Source organism: Podarcis raffonei, chromosome 3, assembly GCF_027172205.1.
Source record: "Podarcis raffonei isolate rPodRaf1 chromosome 3, rPodRaf1.pri, whole genome shotgun sequence".
NCBI classification, from domain to species: Eukaryota; Metazoa; Chordata; class Lepidosauria; order Squamata; family Lacertidae; genus Podarcis; species Podarcis raffonei.
In genome coordinates, this window is record NC_070604.1 from 108,411,261 (window position 1) to 108,427,107 (window position 15,847).

The 15,847-nt window shown below is 41.2% G+C and overlaps 3 protein-coding genes across 7 annotated transcripts in view; 2 read left to right on the forward strand and 1 right to left on the reverse strand.

Moving 5' to 3' along the window:
• Positions 1 to 3,208, forward strand: part of DHX57 (DExH-box helicase 57) — a 29,341-nt gene extending 26,133 nt beyond the window's left edge. For both annotated transcript variants that reach the window (XM_053383494.1, XM_053383495.1), the window contains exons 22-24: positions 264 to 398; positions 892 to 1,092; positions 2,477 to 3,208. In XM_053383494.1, coding sequence (XP_053239469.1) covers positions 264 to 398; positions 892 to 1,092; positions 2,477 to 2,620 — 480 coding nt within the window. In that variant the 3' untranslated portion in view covers positions 2,621 to 3,208. The remainder of the gene's footprint in view (positions 1 to 263; positions 399 to 891; positions 1,093 to 2,476) is intronic.
• Positions 3,209 to 4,801: 1,593 nt separating this feature from the next.
• GEMIN6 (gem nuclear organelle associated protein 6) lies at positions 4,802 to 7,871 on the reverse strand. The gene is made up of 3 exons (XM_053383530.1): positions 7,784 to 7,871; positions 6,990 to 7,133; positions 4,802 to 5,508 (listed from the first exon to the last, which is right to left on the reverse strand). The coding sequence occupies exons 2-3, from the start codon at positions 7,115 to 7,117 to the stop codon at positions 5,133 to 5,135; spliced, it is 504 nt and encodes a 167-aa protein (XP_053239505.1). The 5' UTR covers positions 7,118 to 7,133; positions 7,784 to 7,871; the 3' UTR covers positions 4,802 to 5,132.
• A 1,917-nt stretch (positions 7,872 to 9,788) lies between these two features.
• SRSF7 (serine and arginine rich splicing factor 7) lies at positions 9,789 to 14,796 on the forward strand. 4 transcript variants are annotated; one of them, XM_053383526.1, is made up of 9 exons: positions 9,789 to 9,900; positions 11,005 to 11,185; positions 11,278 to 11,454; positions 12,313 to 12,387; positions 12,466 to 12,567; positions 12,903 to 12,956; positions 13,461 to 13,496; positions 14,152 to 14,193; positions 14,488 to 14,796. In XM_053383526.1, the coding sequence occupies exons 1-9, from the start codon at positions 9,828 to 9,830 to the stop codon at positions 14,540 to 14,542; spliced, it is 795 nt and encodes a 264-aa protein (XP_053239501.1). In that variant the 5' UTR covers positions 9,789 to 9,827; the 3' UTR covers positions 14,543 to 14,796. The 4 variants fall into 4 exon arrangements, with proteins under 4 accessions (XP_053239501.1, XP_053239503.1, XP_053239502.1 ...); XM_053383528.1 differs by lacking the exon at positions 14,152 to 14,193; XM_053383527.1 differs by lacking the exon at positions 13,461 to 13,496.
• Positions 14,797 to 15,847: the final 1,051 nt, after the last annotated feature.

Here is a 15,847-nt window from a genome sequence, read left to right on the forward strand (position 1 = left end):
GCAGTGCTTTTTCATTTCTCTTTTTCTGTCCATATTGCACACATTGCATTTGTTCTATGCTGCATGCTTGAAAGCTGAGCTGCTTGATATTAGCAATTCCTTAAAAGGGAATCTCTCTCTTTCTCTCCCTTGTGCTTCTGTTGGGTTTAGAGACTTTTCAGTATTTCCAGTGCTTTAAAGAAACATCTCCTCCTGCACAACCCTACTGAATGGAAGTTGCTTATGAGTATTTTTATCACTGTTCACTGTTTTTTACTGTTTAGGTGAAATTGCCAGAAGGGAAGTATCAGAAGACCAGTACAGGAGCTGTTAAAATGAAGCCAAAAGCTGCAGAGCTGAAGTTTGTTACCAAGAAGGAGGGCTCTGTTCACATTCATCCATCCTCTGTAAACTACCAGGTGATTTTCCCACCCCCAGTCAGTCATTCTGTAGCTGTTGTCCAGACACATACAATTCCTTCTTGGAAGAGGTGCATGCAAACCAATCAGCAGTCCATAGTGCAATTCCTTGTATTTTCACATCTGTAAGCCTCATTGTAATCTGTTGGACTTGTATCTATGCACAGATGCATAAGATGAGAAGCGGACTAATCTTAGTTAAACTTAGTTCACATTGGAATCAGTGGGACTTAATTTATGACCAACTTGTCCCATTTGATTTTCAGCCAATTTCCTTTCTCCTTCAGCTTACACACCTACGTGAAATTTGTGTAAAGATTTCAGACTTCTCCTGCCCCTGCTGCCTGGCAAATGGTATGCTGGCATTGGACAACCTTTTCCCAGCAAAACAATGGCCTCTGTCATATATTGTATAACTGAAGTCATAGGTATGGAACCTGTTGTTGTTGTTGTTGTTGAACTTTCACCAGTTTTTTGGGGTTCCTTGTTTCAGACCAGGCACTTTGATAGCCCTTACTTAGTGTATCACGAGATGGTAAAAACCAGCCGGGTGTTTATTCGAGACTGCAGCATGGTGTCTGTGTACCCACTGATCTTGTTTGGAGGCGGCCGTATTAATGTGCATCTTCAGAAGGGAGAGTTTGTTGTTTCCTTGGACGATGGGTGGATTCGTTTTGTTGCAGCCTCACACCAGGTAAGAAAATGAGCAACTCATCACATTGCATGCTTATGATGGGGAAATTATTTTCATTGTACCAAGGGGAGAGGAACAGCTCATTCTACTTTGTACTGGCATCCAGGAAATGGGTTATGACCCTTAACCAAATTTCCTCTTGAGACATTAAGTCCACTGGGCTAAAATGGACACTAATTCCAATAGGCTTATAGAATTGCATGGGCAGCATCTGGTCCAACAAGTGTGTTTACTTTCCTAAGTTGAAAGGTCAGGTTGTTCTTTATGTCTGCATGACCAGCTATTTAAGAACCAAAGATCTTTCAGAAATTTAGTCAGATGTCCTCATCTCTTGGGTATCAACTCTGCGATTTATGGTTATAATACCCTGCAGTACAATTTGCATAGGCGGTTTCATGAGCACAACAAACCCCAGGCTGTAGACGGCAGGACAAATTGTATCAGCACCACCAAAAGCTAAATTTGCCTCTCAGGTCTTCATCTGGATAAAAGCAACAGAGTATTGTGGCACCTTAGACTAACAAAATTCTTCCAGCATTATGACACTGTTGGATGCACAATGCTATATCATCTGTGGGGGTGTTAACCCTGGATATACAAGAAGGCATAAAAAGTTTAAAAGGTCCAACTGTACTGTGCAGAGCATTAATGAACACAAAATCCAGTCAAATGAGAAAAATCCCAAGTGGTGTAGATATGACCTGTGCAGTTGAAAAAATGCAGTGCCTTTGATCTTCTATTTGTTGAGATTCTTAAGGACATTAATGTCATCATAGTTTTCAGGCAATGCCCCAGTTGAGCCTCTTTTAAAGGTAAAGGGACCCCTGACCATTTGGTCCAGTCGCAGACGACTCTGGGGTTGCAGCACTCATCTCGCTTGATTGGTACAGCTTCCGGGTCATGTGGCCAGCATGATGAAGCCACTTCTGGTGAACCAGAGCAGTGCACGGAAACGCCGTTTACCTTCCCACTGGAGCGGTACCTATTTATCTACTTGCACTTTGTTGTGCTTTCAAACTGCTAGGTTGGCAGGAGCAGGGACCAAGCAACAGGAGCTCACCCTGTCGCGGGGATTTGAACCACCGACCATCTGATCTGCAAGCCCTAGCCCTAGGTTTAACCCACAGCACTACCCGCATCCTGAGCCTCTTTTAGGCGAGTACAAATGTTAAGCATAAAAAGTACAGCAGGTCTTTCATGCAATATCAGAGGGAGGACCAGGGGCTTCAGAAGTAACTTCTAATGTAGTGTGAGGAACCTCAGGTTTTGCCGGACTCGTAACTCCCAGTCAGCATGGCCTAATAGTCAGAGATGATGGGGGCTTGTGATCTGGCCTGGACTACCCCTAAGCAGCTTAACTCATAAGAATATTTGTGTTTTTCAGGTAGCCGAACTAGTGAAAGAACTTCGCTGTGAGCTTGACCAGCTACTCCAGGATAAAGTAAAAAACCCCAGCATAGATCTTTGCACCTGCCCTCGAGGGTCTCGTATCATTAGCATGATTGTTAAACTTGTGACCACACAATAGCATGGAGCATTTGGTATAAAGGCATATCAGCAGAACAATGGCAATAGAGATGGAAGCAACACGGATGCCTGGAAGCCTAAAGGCAAAGTGGCAATCAAAGAAACCACTATATTTGGAGTAGCCCTAATGGAGTTAATGGGGCTGGAGAAACAAGGTGGTGGGTTTTTTTCACCCAAATCATGGAAAAGTTGGCATATTTTAAGGGAAACACAAGTGTTTCCTTTCCAGGAGCAATCTGTGAAGTACAGAGTGAGAGACTACAGTATTGTTATTTATGCCAATGAAAACTCAAGAGAGATCCAAAAACATTCAATTCTAATGTGTTTTTCTTGTTACTGTTTTTGTCCAATTAAGGATTAACTCTTTTTGCTACAAAATGACGGTCTATTGACTTGCCTCTTCTCCTTAAGGCAGGACTTGATGTTTACTATAGCAACTGTTTGTATTTTCCTAAATTCTAAAGTGGATTCCCCTGTAAGCTTTCCCTAAAACCTGTCCTAATCTGATCAATTAATCAATGTCGGTTGCCAAAAATTTAAATGAAAGATAAATGGTCTTTAGTATAAAAATGAACCAGGTTCTATATGAGCTTTTGTGTGTGTGTGTGTGTGTGTGTGTGTGTGTGTGTGTGTGTGTAAGCACACAGGGCTCAAATTACAGCTTGCCTAAGGCTGTGTAAGTTGTCTTGCTCCTTCTCAAAGGGTTAGTCTAGAGAAGAAAGTTCATTACTCTTTTACATTGCCTGAAGTCAACTTAGCTTCCTTGACAAGACAGCACTTATGAAAGCAGTAAGTTTGAGGTGTGCCAAGTTTTTGCAAAAGCAAGACATGAAGATAATGTTGTTACATCCCCACTGGCTCCTGAAACCAGATGTTTCACAAGTCAGAAGAAATGGTTGAGGAATGCAAGTACAAAAGAGGCTTCTTTCAGTACAGTTCATTATGACTTGTGGGCTCCTATCAGCCCAGCAACTTCTTATAAACAAGGAGCACAATCCTGCAGAAATTAATGGGACTTGAACAGAAGCTCCCAAAAAGGTGCATTTAAGGATTTTTAAAAACAGTAAACCAACATTGGGGCAGGAGTGGAGAATGCACAATTGCTATGGCGATAGAAACGAGCCTACTGGTGGTTAAAAATAAAAATAAAACTCTGTATAGTAACTTTATGTATGCCACCTGAGGTGCTCATTGGTTGGAGGTAATGGTGATCAACAAGCTCTATAAATAAACAGGAACTTGTTCATTGGATTTGTAATCTAGTTTGATGTTTCTTTTTTGCAAGAAATTATGTACAGGTAACTTCCCACTTGTGTGAGTGTTACATTCCAGTCCCCCGCGTGCATAAGTGAAATTGCGTAGTGGGGAACACCTTCTAAACACTCTTTAAACACCCTCTGTTGCGCTCTCTTCAATCCATACCAAAAATACTGTATCCAAAAATATCCACAACTATAATTGAAGCTCTGCGGCTGGCAGGAGGCTGGAGGATGCATGGGAAAGAAGCTCCTGTTGCTGCGATACCCCACACATCAGCTATTCAGTGGGGAGGCTGAGCAGCTTAAACAAAGCCTGCTATGCCTTTGGTCTCTTCAGGGCTTTCTCTGTCCTCACTAACATCCTCTGGGCTCTGGGGAGGGTCTCACGAACCACGAGGTTTTGATGTGGATACTAACTCAAGTAAATCCACTTGCATCTGTGTAACAGGATCAGTTGAATTGCCCCATGAGTGTCTTATCAGGAGGAAATTCTGCTATAGAGGTTTGTGTAGTAGATCTTCCCTGACACCCTGTAACATAAGCAATAGCCTTCAGTGTAGAAGATTACTTGCCGGTTCACTGGCTGCATATACTGCAGCGACCTGTCACCATATCACTTCTCATAAAAACTTAAAACACATCACTTTCCAGTGAATACAAAGATTTTCAGATAAGGACAAAGATGAAAGTAGCAATTTTAGGGGTTCTGAATTGGTGAAAGTACAAGCTACATATGATACGTTTCCGCAGCTATTGTAATTATTCTGCTTTTATATTATGAACTGTAGTTTATAGAGGTATTCCTAATTTAATACCAATACTGAGTGGTAAGAATGTGATGTTTTCATATATGACTCTTCATGACTAATGGTAATTGAATATAAAGGAGCATTCACAGGATCCCAAAAGGAAGACATAAAAACTAACGTCAATGCTTATTTTCATATAAAAAATATATATAGTACATATTTGTTACATTTGCCATTTCTTCACAAAACAAATCCAGAAAAACCATTCTATTTTGACTGTGACTTTCTGATAGCACTTAGGAACACAAAATGCCTAAATTGAGGGGAAATTCAACAGTATTTTATAGATCAGCCTCCTGCTATAACTAGAAGCCCTCTAAATATTTGGACTACAACTCACATCAATCCCCAGGCAATGTGAGTTTTGTAGTCCATGTAGAAGGCATCAGGTTGGGGAAGCATAGGTTTTGCAAGTAGGTAACTTCATCCCAATTCTTCAACTCTGTCATTGCTGAAGGCCAAGATAACTTTGTATCAATCCTTGAACTCGAGACAAAATTATTTCATTGGAACTATTGCAATCCTCTGGTCCATACGGTGGGTCAATAGTCAACACCCCTGCAACACAGAGTGTTGTTTGTGACTCTCCTTGCTCCCTTACAGGAATATGGTTTTTCTCCAACCAGTTCTTCAAGCTGCTTTTCTTGTCCTCCAGCTCCTCTTGACTGTAGGTTTGGCTTTCTCCAGGCATGAATAGGTGGGCAAGTTTCTCTTTCATAGCATCAGATGCTTCGGACAATATCTTCACCTCTTGCACTGCATGCCCCAAGATGCCTGAAACAGACACTTTTCCATTCTCAAGAGGATTTGCCAGAAGAATGCTGTCAAGAAAAGGAGTTCACGTAAAGTTTTGCAACTTGGTGGAAAGACCTACAGAAATCTCCCATGCTAAACACTATCAAATTTATACTCAACTTTATCTTGTCAAAACACACGCCCCAACGTCTCAGTCCCACAAGCACCTGCACCATGAAGCATTCAGATCAGGATGCAGCAGCCGTCTGCCCCCACAGTGAAAAATTACAAATGTGTGGAATTGCAATAGCATCCCAGGCTGATCCCATTACATCACACCAACAAAAACTAAGAGTGCAAGTTGTTATGCCAACATTAGCTATATTAACCAGCAGTCTTATTGTCTGAAAATGTTACTAGGGTCAGTTCACCTACATACATAATCTTTAAAAATATTTCAGCCACTGTAGCTAGCCAGTGCCTACTGTAGAATAAGCAATGCATGCCAAGTATCATTGTTCATAACACTTTTTCCTACTGTTACACATTTTTCAAGCACTAAAATACAAATCTATACAAAGAAATGCATTCCCTCAAAGTAACACCCTCCCAACTCAGTAGCGTTTAGTTCAATAGCATCCATGTATTTAGCCACTGAAAATCGAAAGGTACAACTCAGCCCTTATAGTAAGTATGGGATGCAGAAATACTAAAATCATTTCATTTTGGAAGAACAGAGGTTTCAGTTGGCGCATCACAGCAATTCCTAGTTGCTAAGCTTTTACCCTTCTGTGGTATATACAAAACCTCAAGCTAATGAAGTATCTCATGAAAGTGAAGTGGCAAGTACTGTACATAAAACCAATCTACTGAGGATGCATCTGGTCTTATAAACCAACCCCAAATCTTTTAACCTCACCCACATTTTTAGACCATGCTCCATTTTAAAATGGCTAATATTAACTAGAACTATTATGAAAGAAAATTGTCTAAAGGCATATAGAGTGAGTTGCTTCCCACATCTTTTCAAAAAAGTTAATGATTTCTTAACAAACATACAAAAAGTGCAAACATAAGAACTAAAACAAAAATCAAAGGCCCACATTCTTAGGCAATGTGGAATACCACTGCTAAACCTTAACACTGATGGTCAGTGACCTGATCATACTGTCTCAATTCTACCAGTGTAGAAAACTCATCTGATGCTGTCTCAAACATTTTCCTCTTTTTCCCTTCTACTTGTTCAGCTGTCCTATTTATGAGAATATCAGTGAAAAGAATAAATTGTAGGGCAAATTTCTAGTTGTTGGTGTGAATAGAAATTCTGAAGTGTGAAGCCAGACAACATCAGACATTTGTCATAGCAGCAGCAACAACAGGCTAACCGCATGCTGAGTAGAAAGTAAAATTTACAGATATTTTACAGATTTGTTTTTCTACTAATGGTTGTGCTTCCCCCTTCCCCTCCCAATTCTTGTTCTGATTCATGGTTTTGAAAATAAAATAAATTTTGATACATCTCTCTCTCTGGGTATCACACTTCCATGCATACTGAACTCCTGCTTACTTGGCAGACACTGGATCAACTGTTAAAACCCATCCTTTATAATTCTGTTTCTCAGCAGCCAGAACTTCAATTTCTTTATTCACATAAGTCATCCATTCCAAAGGTGTCTTCCTCTGCCACTCAGTCATATTTCCTATTTGCTGAACCAAATGAGAAAACAAAAAACACACTGATCAGCAAAAGTTGATAAAGCTGTCTGTTAAAACAATGTCTAGATATCCCGCTCGTATCTAGAAGTTAGGAACAACAGCACAATCCTAGATATGTTTATTTTATTTATTTCTCATTTATTAATTTTGTATACTGCTCTTTCTCCAAAGATCATAGGGGCTGTTCACAACATAAAAAATGAGAACACAAAATACATATTAACCAAAAACCAATAACCTTCCCACAAAAAACATTTATAAGGCTATAGAATGTTAAACAGCCAAAAGTAAGAAGCAGATTTTTAAAAATAAGGTTTACAACCTAACGCAATTAAGCTTCATATTGACGTTAGAGACTCAAGAAATGCAATAAGGGCACCAAGTATCACAGCTAAACATATCTTCCACTCTTTTTATGCTCGAGATCAGGCCATGTTTCTCCAAAGAATAATCTTACTGTGCAATAATAAAGTGTTATTCAACCCGGAGCGAGGGCATGTATTGGAAAGGCTCTGCAGTCCCAGCGCAGAAGTTTATTTGGAATCTAAAGCGCCCGCCTTCATCCACGCAGTTCTTTCTTCTTCTCTGCCTTTATGCCCATAAAAGAGGCACGGAGCCGATCAACAACATCTTTACATCGCACTCACCGCTAAAGATGAAATGCGGGTTTCCTAGTAATCCAGCCGGTAAAGAAGGCGAGGGATTCAGGCGAAAGGCATGCAGCGTTTCGCTCTGGGCCCAGAATGCATCGGGTTGTAGTTTCAAGTTCCTCCTCTGCAAAAAAGCAATATCCGGAAACAGCTGCTTACGGGCAACGCCTTCATTCATGGCATATTCACTCCCATCTCACACCCTAAGAACAACCGCGCTCAGCAAGCAGCCCCGCAGAATGAGCTGGCAGAGCTCGGAAGTTTAAGCAGTCCGGCAGCAAATGATATTTACCCTATTTAGCTTACTCCGCCTCTCTTTGCCTAAGGTTAAAAAGAAAATTAAAAGCAGATTCAGAGGGTCAATCCTGATAGATGACTACTCAGAGGCAACTCCAGTAAAATTTACTGGGTGTTAAGATTAGTTTTCCAGAGTGCGAATGCAAAATAAATTTGTTCGGATTAAGTCGCCCTGAATCCAGCGAGTATGCCTAGAATTGCAGCTTCAAGGGACTTTTTTAAAGGCACGTTTTAAAAAAGCTTTTGTAATAGTCCCAGAATGGGGGTCACAATATTTTAAAGCAAGGAGGGTGTTTCATTATGTTACTGTAGAACAGTAGCGTTTTCCTAGCGTGCGTTGTGCTTTCCGTTCCAAAGATAGTATTTTTATATTACATTTGTTAGTCGCTTTATCTTACCCAAGGCAACTCAGAGCGACTTACAACCAATCTACCCAGTTTGCATTGCATGAAGTAGCCCAAAACAGTGGGTCAGGTTTCAATCCTATATAGACTTAACCTGGGGTACGTAAATAAGAATTTCCCAACTCTGCTAGCTAGCTTTTTTTTTTGAACTACAACTCCCATCATCCCTAGGTAGCAGGACCAGTGGTCAGGGATGATGGGAACTGTAGTTCAAAAATAGCTAGAGACGAGAGTTTGGGAAGCCCTGGTTGAATTTAACTTACTCGGGTTAGCTTATTTATAAACATGCATAGAGCATTAAACTGACTCTCGAGTCAGCTCTATTGAACGTAGTGAGACTGACACCTGAGAAAACCGACGTCGGAGTGCACTATTAATGTTCTGCCTTTTGCATTCTAGTGTTACGAGGAATCGCTTTCCTCCTCAGAGAATGAAGTGCAGTTTAGAGAAAGCTGAGGAATTGCCCTGAAGCCCCACGAATGCACGCTCGCATTTAACACTAAACGAATGCCATTATTTTAGGACAGGCTCTTTAATCTGGTGTGATGCCTGGAGTGAAGAAAAACTGACAGATGTTCTGTTATTGTTCATTTTATTCAGAAGGCTCTCACGTTCTTATTCGCTGTTGGCTGGAGGTCCTTGGGCGGAGTGTAAAAAATAAACCACCTTTTAACAGCCATCGGTTTCCCAATGGACAACATAGAAATACTGTATTGATTTACTGTGGCAGAATATAGGGGGCGCAAATGGACTCAAGACACGTGGATTTGAGGGAACAAGCGATCCCTTTCATTGGTTGCAAGGAGCTTCTCAGCGACCATTGCCTTTACACGAGCACCAACTTTCCCAAACCCTTCACTCCGCCTTGAGCAACCCCCTAAAAAAAATCAGTGCGGACCAAACTTTCCGAACGCGCAAATATATTAAAATCCGCTTCCACCCCGGGAAGCCACCGTAGAAAATCTGAGGGAAATGTTGCTGAGCAGCGTACGGTGGGGCGCTCGAAACCCAGCCAAATGGGCGGGGTATAAATAATAATAATAATTATTATTAATTAATATTTGATTAATTAATTATTAAAATATAATTATTATTATTATTATACCCGAGAAAACGGCACGTGCTTTCAAACGGGCAAATTACACGCTCAGGCAATAACCGCATTCCCAAAATGGAGGCTGCCTCAGCCTCCGCTCCTTCCCTCCCTCCTTCCAGCCTGGCGTTGCTACGGAAACCAAAAGCTGACTTTCTTCCCGCCTCGCCGGCCCGCGGCGACCTGGCCATTGTTACGCGCATGCGCACCAACGGCACGTCCTATATAAGGCCCCGCGAGCCCGCATGCGCGTGGAGACGGTTGGGCTTTCCCCCCCTGCTCGGGTGAAGATGTCGCGGTATGGCCGTTACGGTGGAGGTGAGTGGCGCGAGCTGGGAGAAGCGGGTGGAGAAGAGGCCGCAGCGACGCCTCTCTTTGCCTCTTCTCGAGGCCCCGCTTAGCTAAATCCGCGGTGCCCAGGCCGTATTCCGTGTCGGCGGCGGCGGCAAAGAAGCCCGTTAAGCGGCAAAGTGCCGCCACAGCCGCCGCCATTTTGCACAGGCATGGTCGCCGGCTGCGCTGAGGAGAAAGCGACCCCGGGTTCGGCGCTGTGGCGTTTCGGACGTTGGAACTGCGTCGCTGTCTTGGTGTGAGGAGGGGACTCCCCTCGGGGTAACGGCAGACGGGGCTTGTGGCCGGAGCTGGCGAGGTTTGTTTTCCCTCCCTTCGGCGCCACTGACGCTGCGCGGGCAAAATGGAGGCGGCGCCAAAGATGGCGGCGCCCAGGGCTGCTCCGCTCGCCTTCGGCAGCGAGGAAGAGGAGGTGGGCGGGCTGGCCGAGGGAAGAAGCCGCGAGGGTGGCACCGCGGCGGTGCGTTTGGCGGAGCCGTCGGCGGAGGGAGGGCGGCGCGAGGGCGGAGAAGCGGCGCCGGAGGGCGCGAAGGGCAGTTGCCGCTGTTTGCGCTTCCTCTGCCGGCTGGTTGGCGCGCTTTCCAGGAGCCTCTAATAAAGGGAGTGGCGGCCTCATTGAGACTCGCCAACTTCTGGCGTGTTCCCCTTTCTCCTTGAACACGCGCCTGCTTAAACTTTTGTGCCCCGAAGTATGGGAAGTGCGCTTCTTACGCAGGTTATTATTATTATTTATTATTAATTGCTTTGAGTATCTCGACTGTCACACCCAATTAGATGGACAGAAAAACTAGGAGAAATCTTGTGCGTTTGATACAGGGTGTCGGTATAATAGTATTATTTTCCTCCTTGCTGTCGCTTTGACGTGCCCCCCCCCCCAAGCTGCCAGCATGGATGCCGAAAATTTGCGTTTATGATGGTTGCAGCCTTGCTTTTGCGGTTCAGTGGGAGTGCAGTTTGGAAGTGAAGTGAACACGAATACTTAGATAGCAGTGAAATTGGCTTAAGATTATTAAGGACGTATATTTCCTGGGAACTTTCTAAAAAAAATTCTTTTTTCTTTTGTGTGTGTAGAAACCAAAGTATATGTTGGTAATCTAGGAACTGGTGCTGGTAAAGGTGAACTTGAGAGAGCTTTCAGCTACTACGGACCATTACGCACAGTATGGATTGCGCGAAATCCTCCAGGATTTGCGTTTGTTGAGTTTGAAGACCCAAGAGATGCTGAAGATGCAGTTCGTGGGCTAGATGGAAAGTACGTGCAAGTGCTAACTGGTTATCTGCATGGGAATAAAAACTGAATTCCGAGTCCATAGTTGGATTATTAAATATGTGTTTCTGTTGCAGAGTGATCTGTGGCTCTAGGGTTAGAGTGGAGTTATCAACCGGTATGCCACGCCGGTCTCGCTATGATAGACCCCCAGCACGCCGGCCATTTGATCCCAATGATAGATGTTATGAGTGTGGCGAGAAAGGTCATTATGCTTATGACTGTCATCGCTACAGTCGTCGGAGAAGAAGCAGGTATGTGTAGATATAAGGAGATTTGTTTTCAGAAGTTAATCATAGTTTTTATTAGCAAAGAAGGTAATGATACACCATTTTAAAAGTAAATGTTATAATTTATGTGGGTATATTACAATTGTTTATATTTTGTGTTACTATGTTAATATGTTAATAATCAACCTGGTCAAAACCTTTCAGGTTTCTTCGTTTGAGTCAGTCGCCTTGATTCAGAATGTCACGAGCCTTAAGATTTCATGCTGAGGCGCCTTGCAAATCCGACAATTAAGATCCTCCTAGACCTTGAGGTGATCAGCATAAGAGGCCAGATCCCCTCGAGCCATCTACACCTAGCTTCACCTTATTCTTTAAAGGGCAGAAAAATTGAGACGGTGATCGCCGTAACAGTAAATTTGGCTTTCAATTGGGGCCCCCTCCGGTTTAAAAAGAGGAACACCAGATTGACCACATTCCCACCTAGAAAAATCTTCTTGCGTCAATCAAGCCTCACCTGGCTCATTTGGCTGTCAGTTTGATCGTCGTTAGATTGAAGAGAACACCTAGATGCAGCGGCCGGCTATAGATACTTCTAGATCGTCTAGATCTGCTAGACCTTGGGCCAAAGAGGGTCGACCTGCAAACTTGCAAGGTTTATTTTAAATACACATTACAGTGTTTTATATTATGATTGTAATTCTAAAATGTTATTCAGTTTAACATCTTTTTTAGGTAGTAAAAATACTCAAGACATAGGCCCTGATTTTTTTCAACGTACAAGACACTAATTTTTAATTATCAGATATTTGGGCTTCGGCAAAGGCTCACATGTTAACTGTTGAACTTGTGGTCTAATACTTCTCTTATCTAACCTAAAACTAGGTCACGGTCTCGATCTCATTCAAGGTCCAGAGGAAGGAGATATTCTCGCTCACGTAGCCGAAGTCGTGGCCGGAGGTGAGCATCAAAATTGGAACAAGGTGCTTTAGTTTAAGAATCAGAATGGCATATTTGTAACAACCACCTTTCTTTTAGATCCAGGTCTGTCTCTGCTCGGAGATCAAGATCACTCTCCCCTCGGAGATCCAGATCTGTCTCGCCACGCAGATCCCGTTCAGGTTCTTTAAAAAGATCAAGGTAATTTTGCTAATAAGCTTAATGTTCATGGAGTTGATTTAATCATTAGTAATCATATTCAAAGCAGCTTACAAAAGAAAAAGGAATTGTAGGCAATATTTTAAAAAACCAAAAATAAATGCAACAATAAAATCTTTGATTGAATCAAACGTATATCTCTGAAGAAAAGCATATCTGGGCATCATATGTTCTAAGTTTCTTCCAGAATGAATAGAATTAATGCACTTTTATATTGCTGTGACTGCATGTCTACAACCTTGTTTCGTGACAGCTTTCATTCACCTGCATAGATGTATTAAGAGCTTGGAATTGAATACCTTCTCTTTAAAACCTAGGTCTCGGTCAAGGTCAAGATCCAGGTCCAGGTCCGTTTCACGACCCAGAAGCAGGTAAACATCAATGCTTTGTAAAATAGTAACTAGTAATTAGCTAAATTATGTGAAATGGGCATTTTTCTAAATGTTAATCACTTCCAAATGCCTCTTGCAATGTTTTAATTGAAAACATCAAATGTCTACTGTACACACAGGCTTATACTATGAATTCGAGTTCATTTAGCCTACTCTATACATTTAAGTAGTTTAGAATCAATCTTTGTGGTTCTCGAGTATTCAGCATCAAAATAACCAATTGCAAGATGTTACCAGCTTCTTTCATGCTTTTATTTTAAAACAGATAAATCATGGCTATAGATCAGGGGTAGTTAACCTGTGGCCCTCCAGCTGTTGTTGGCCTCCAACTCCCATCAGTCTCAGTCAGCAAAGGCAGTAGTCAGGGATGATGGGAGTTGTATTCCAGTAACGTCTGTAGGTCCACTGGTTTCCCTCCCTGGCTGTAGATACTGGATCAGTCTAGTGTTTGCTAATGTAATGTAATTGATGCTGTTTTAACAGCCGTTCCAAATCAAGATCACCATCTTTAAAGAGAAGGTAAGCTGAGCCTCTGAAGGAGACATATTGCATTTTACGCAGATAACAATCGAAATAAAGTTTATAACAGTGTTATATATCCTGGATTCACAGTTCTACATTTAAAACATTAAAATAATGTTACTAAATGTTAAAATTCCTACAGAGCTGTGATTTGTTTATAGTTCTTTATAATAGTTTTTAGGTTATTTTTTTAAAAAGCGGAGTACCCATGAAATAGGGTAAAAGCACAAAAACTGGCATCTTCTGTTGGGAAAGTGAGTGATTACTATTCACTCAGAGTCTGAGGAACTGTGGCAGGCCACTTAAGTGTAATAAAAATTTGCTCTTAAGCAAATTTAAGATTTAACCAAAGTCCAGAACCATTCTCAAAAAGGGTGTTTAATAATAATAATAATAATAATACAGCATATTAATAATAATGGAGCATATTACCTGGCTATGTTAATGGACAATAAATGTAAATGGCTCAAAGGTTAAATGGAGAAGGTTTATAGTTGTGACTGAAACCTTCAGAAAATTGGCAGGACAATCTAGACATTGAACAGCAGCTAGCTGTTACTTAATAATAGACTGTCAGAATTTTTAGTTCCTCATGAGTATATGTGTTTTAAAGCATTTTTACTTGATTTAATATTCAGTCTTGCTTTTTCAGTTTTGATATGAGCCATTTATATCCATTCTCCATTAACTCAGGGTAAGTATGCTTCTTGAACACTGCAAGAGAGCTTGGTAATACTTCCTGTGGGAATGGGGGTGCATGCAAACTTTTAAGTTTGCTTCAATATTTAACATTAAGAGCTTGTAGCCTTCAATTCCAACTAACATCCTCTTCTAAAGCAGCATCCAAATAGGTGCTAGGATTAAAATTACTAATGTGCAGGTAGCATGGATCCCCTTTTAAGAACACTAATCTATTAATTTCCATTTTTTTACTAATTTTAACATTGAGTAACCTAGTGACTTCGTTTTTCCCCCTTTTTATTTTTAGTCGTTCGCCATCAGGAAGCCCTCGAAGGAGTGTGAGTCCTGAAAGACTGGATTAGAATTGCAAAGAACGTGATAGGAAGAATTTTGTTTACGTTATTTTAAGGGATTTCTTTGGTGTTATTGACAAATGTAAGGATTTAGTTGATTGAAAACCTTTTCTAGGGCTAACGCAGCGAGGATCTTGATCTTCTAGTAAAATCTGTAAAAGCTGCTACATTAGACTAGTGCACAATTTCTGTATGTAATAACATCCTGTGATCTGAAAAGTGGGTCTTTTTATGGGCACATGAAATAAAATGTGTATTTCTAACTTTGCTGTAATGCTATTTGCTTCTGTTAATCAAGTGCATGTTAAAAGCAGATTACAGATACCTTAGTGTTGTACACAAATACTGTGCAAGGGTATTGGCTAAAAATTCTTGTGGCTACCACTAGCCTGCGGGCATCAAGCTTAAGTGTGACATTTAATTTGGTGCTTCAGGCTTTCTGGGGTGTTATGACTTGCAAACGTATTTTTAAGGAAGCTGCTTGTCGATCTGATTCTGTAATGGTATTTATACAACTGTTGGAGTTTGATCTGTTAACTTGTAAAATCAAGTTGGCTTGCTTAGCAGAATATTTTTATGACATACCACCACAGGCACAATTATCTTAAATGAGGCCACCTTAAGTTGTATTCAAATTGCCATTTTGTTTGAGTTCTATCTGGGATACCAAGAAAATAGTGTAAGCAATGGGCTTTTCCCAAGGCATTTTGGATAGAAGGTAACAGTGAATTAGGCAGATCCTAACTTGATTCAAAGCAGAATCTGATCTTGTGAAAGTAGTTTCTATCTCATACTGCTAGGCTCCCTGGTTCACTTATTCAATTCACTCATTCTTTCTCCCTTAATGAAAACAGGAAGCTAGTTTGAGGACTGTTTATCTTCACTGACAGCATAAATTGCATTTTAGCTTCCTTAGCAGGGCAAAATTTAGCTCTAATTGAGCAGAATCAAAATTGCAAAGGAAGATGCTGAAAACAAACTTCAATCTTACACCTTTATCAAACATACATGTCTCATCTGGAAATGCCTGCTGCTTAACTGCAATGCCAATATTGCATAAGTTAGCTTCTAATCTAAAATTCATGGCTAAATATAACATACTAAACCTAAGGTTGAACAGAGCGTAACATCTGCTTAACTTCTATGACAGAACACATAGATGGGACTTGAGTGACAAAGGGCTGAAATACAATACCCATTAGTTAGATGAAAGTAACTTCAGTTTTTGTTTTAAACTGTCTTGACATGGCTATATTTATGATACTAAATGAATATGCTGTTTCTGATAAATAAAAATGCTTAACATTTTCTAAT

Excerpts from the sequence above, each read along its gene's own strand:
- GEMIN6 (XM_053383530.1), bottom strand. The coding sequence starts at position 7,117 with ATGACTGAGTGGCAGAGGAAGACACCTTTGGAATGGATGACTTATGTG. Across the intron at positions 5,509-6,989 it reads GTTGATCCAGTGTCTGCCAA|CATTCTTCTGGCAAATCCTC; the intron begins GTAAGCAGGAGT and ends TTTTCTTGACAG.
- SRSF7 (XM_053383526.1), top strand. The coding sequence starts at position 9,828 with ATGCGCGTGGAGACGGTTGGGCTTTCCCCCCCTGCTCGGGTGAAGATG. Across the intron at positions 12,388-12,465 it reads AGCCGAAGTCGTGGCCGGAG|ATCCAGGTCTGTCTCTGCTC; the intron begins GTGAGCATCAAA and ends CCTTTCTTTTAG. Across the intron at positions 12,957-13,460 it reads GTTTCACGACCCAGAAGCAG|CCGTTCCAAATCAAGATCAC; the intron begins GTAAACATCAAT and ends CTGTTTTAACAG.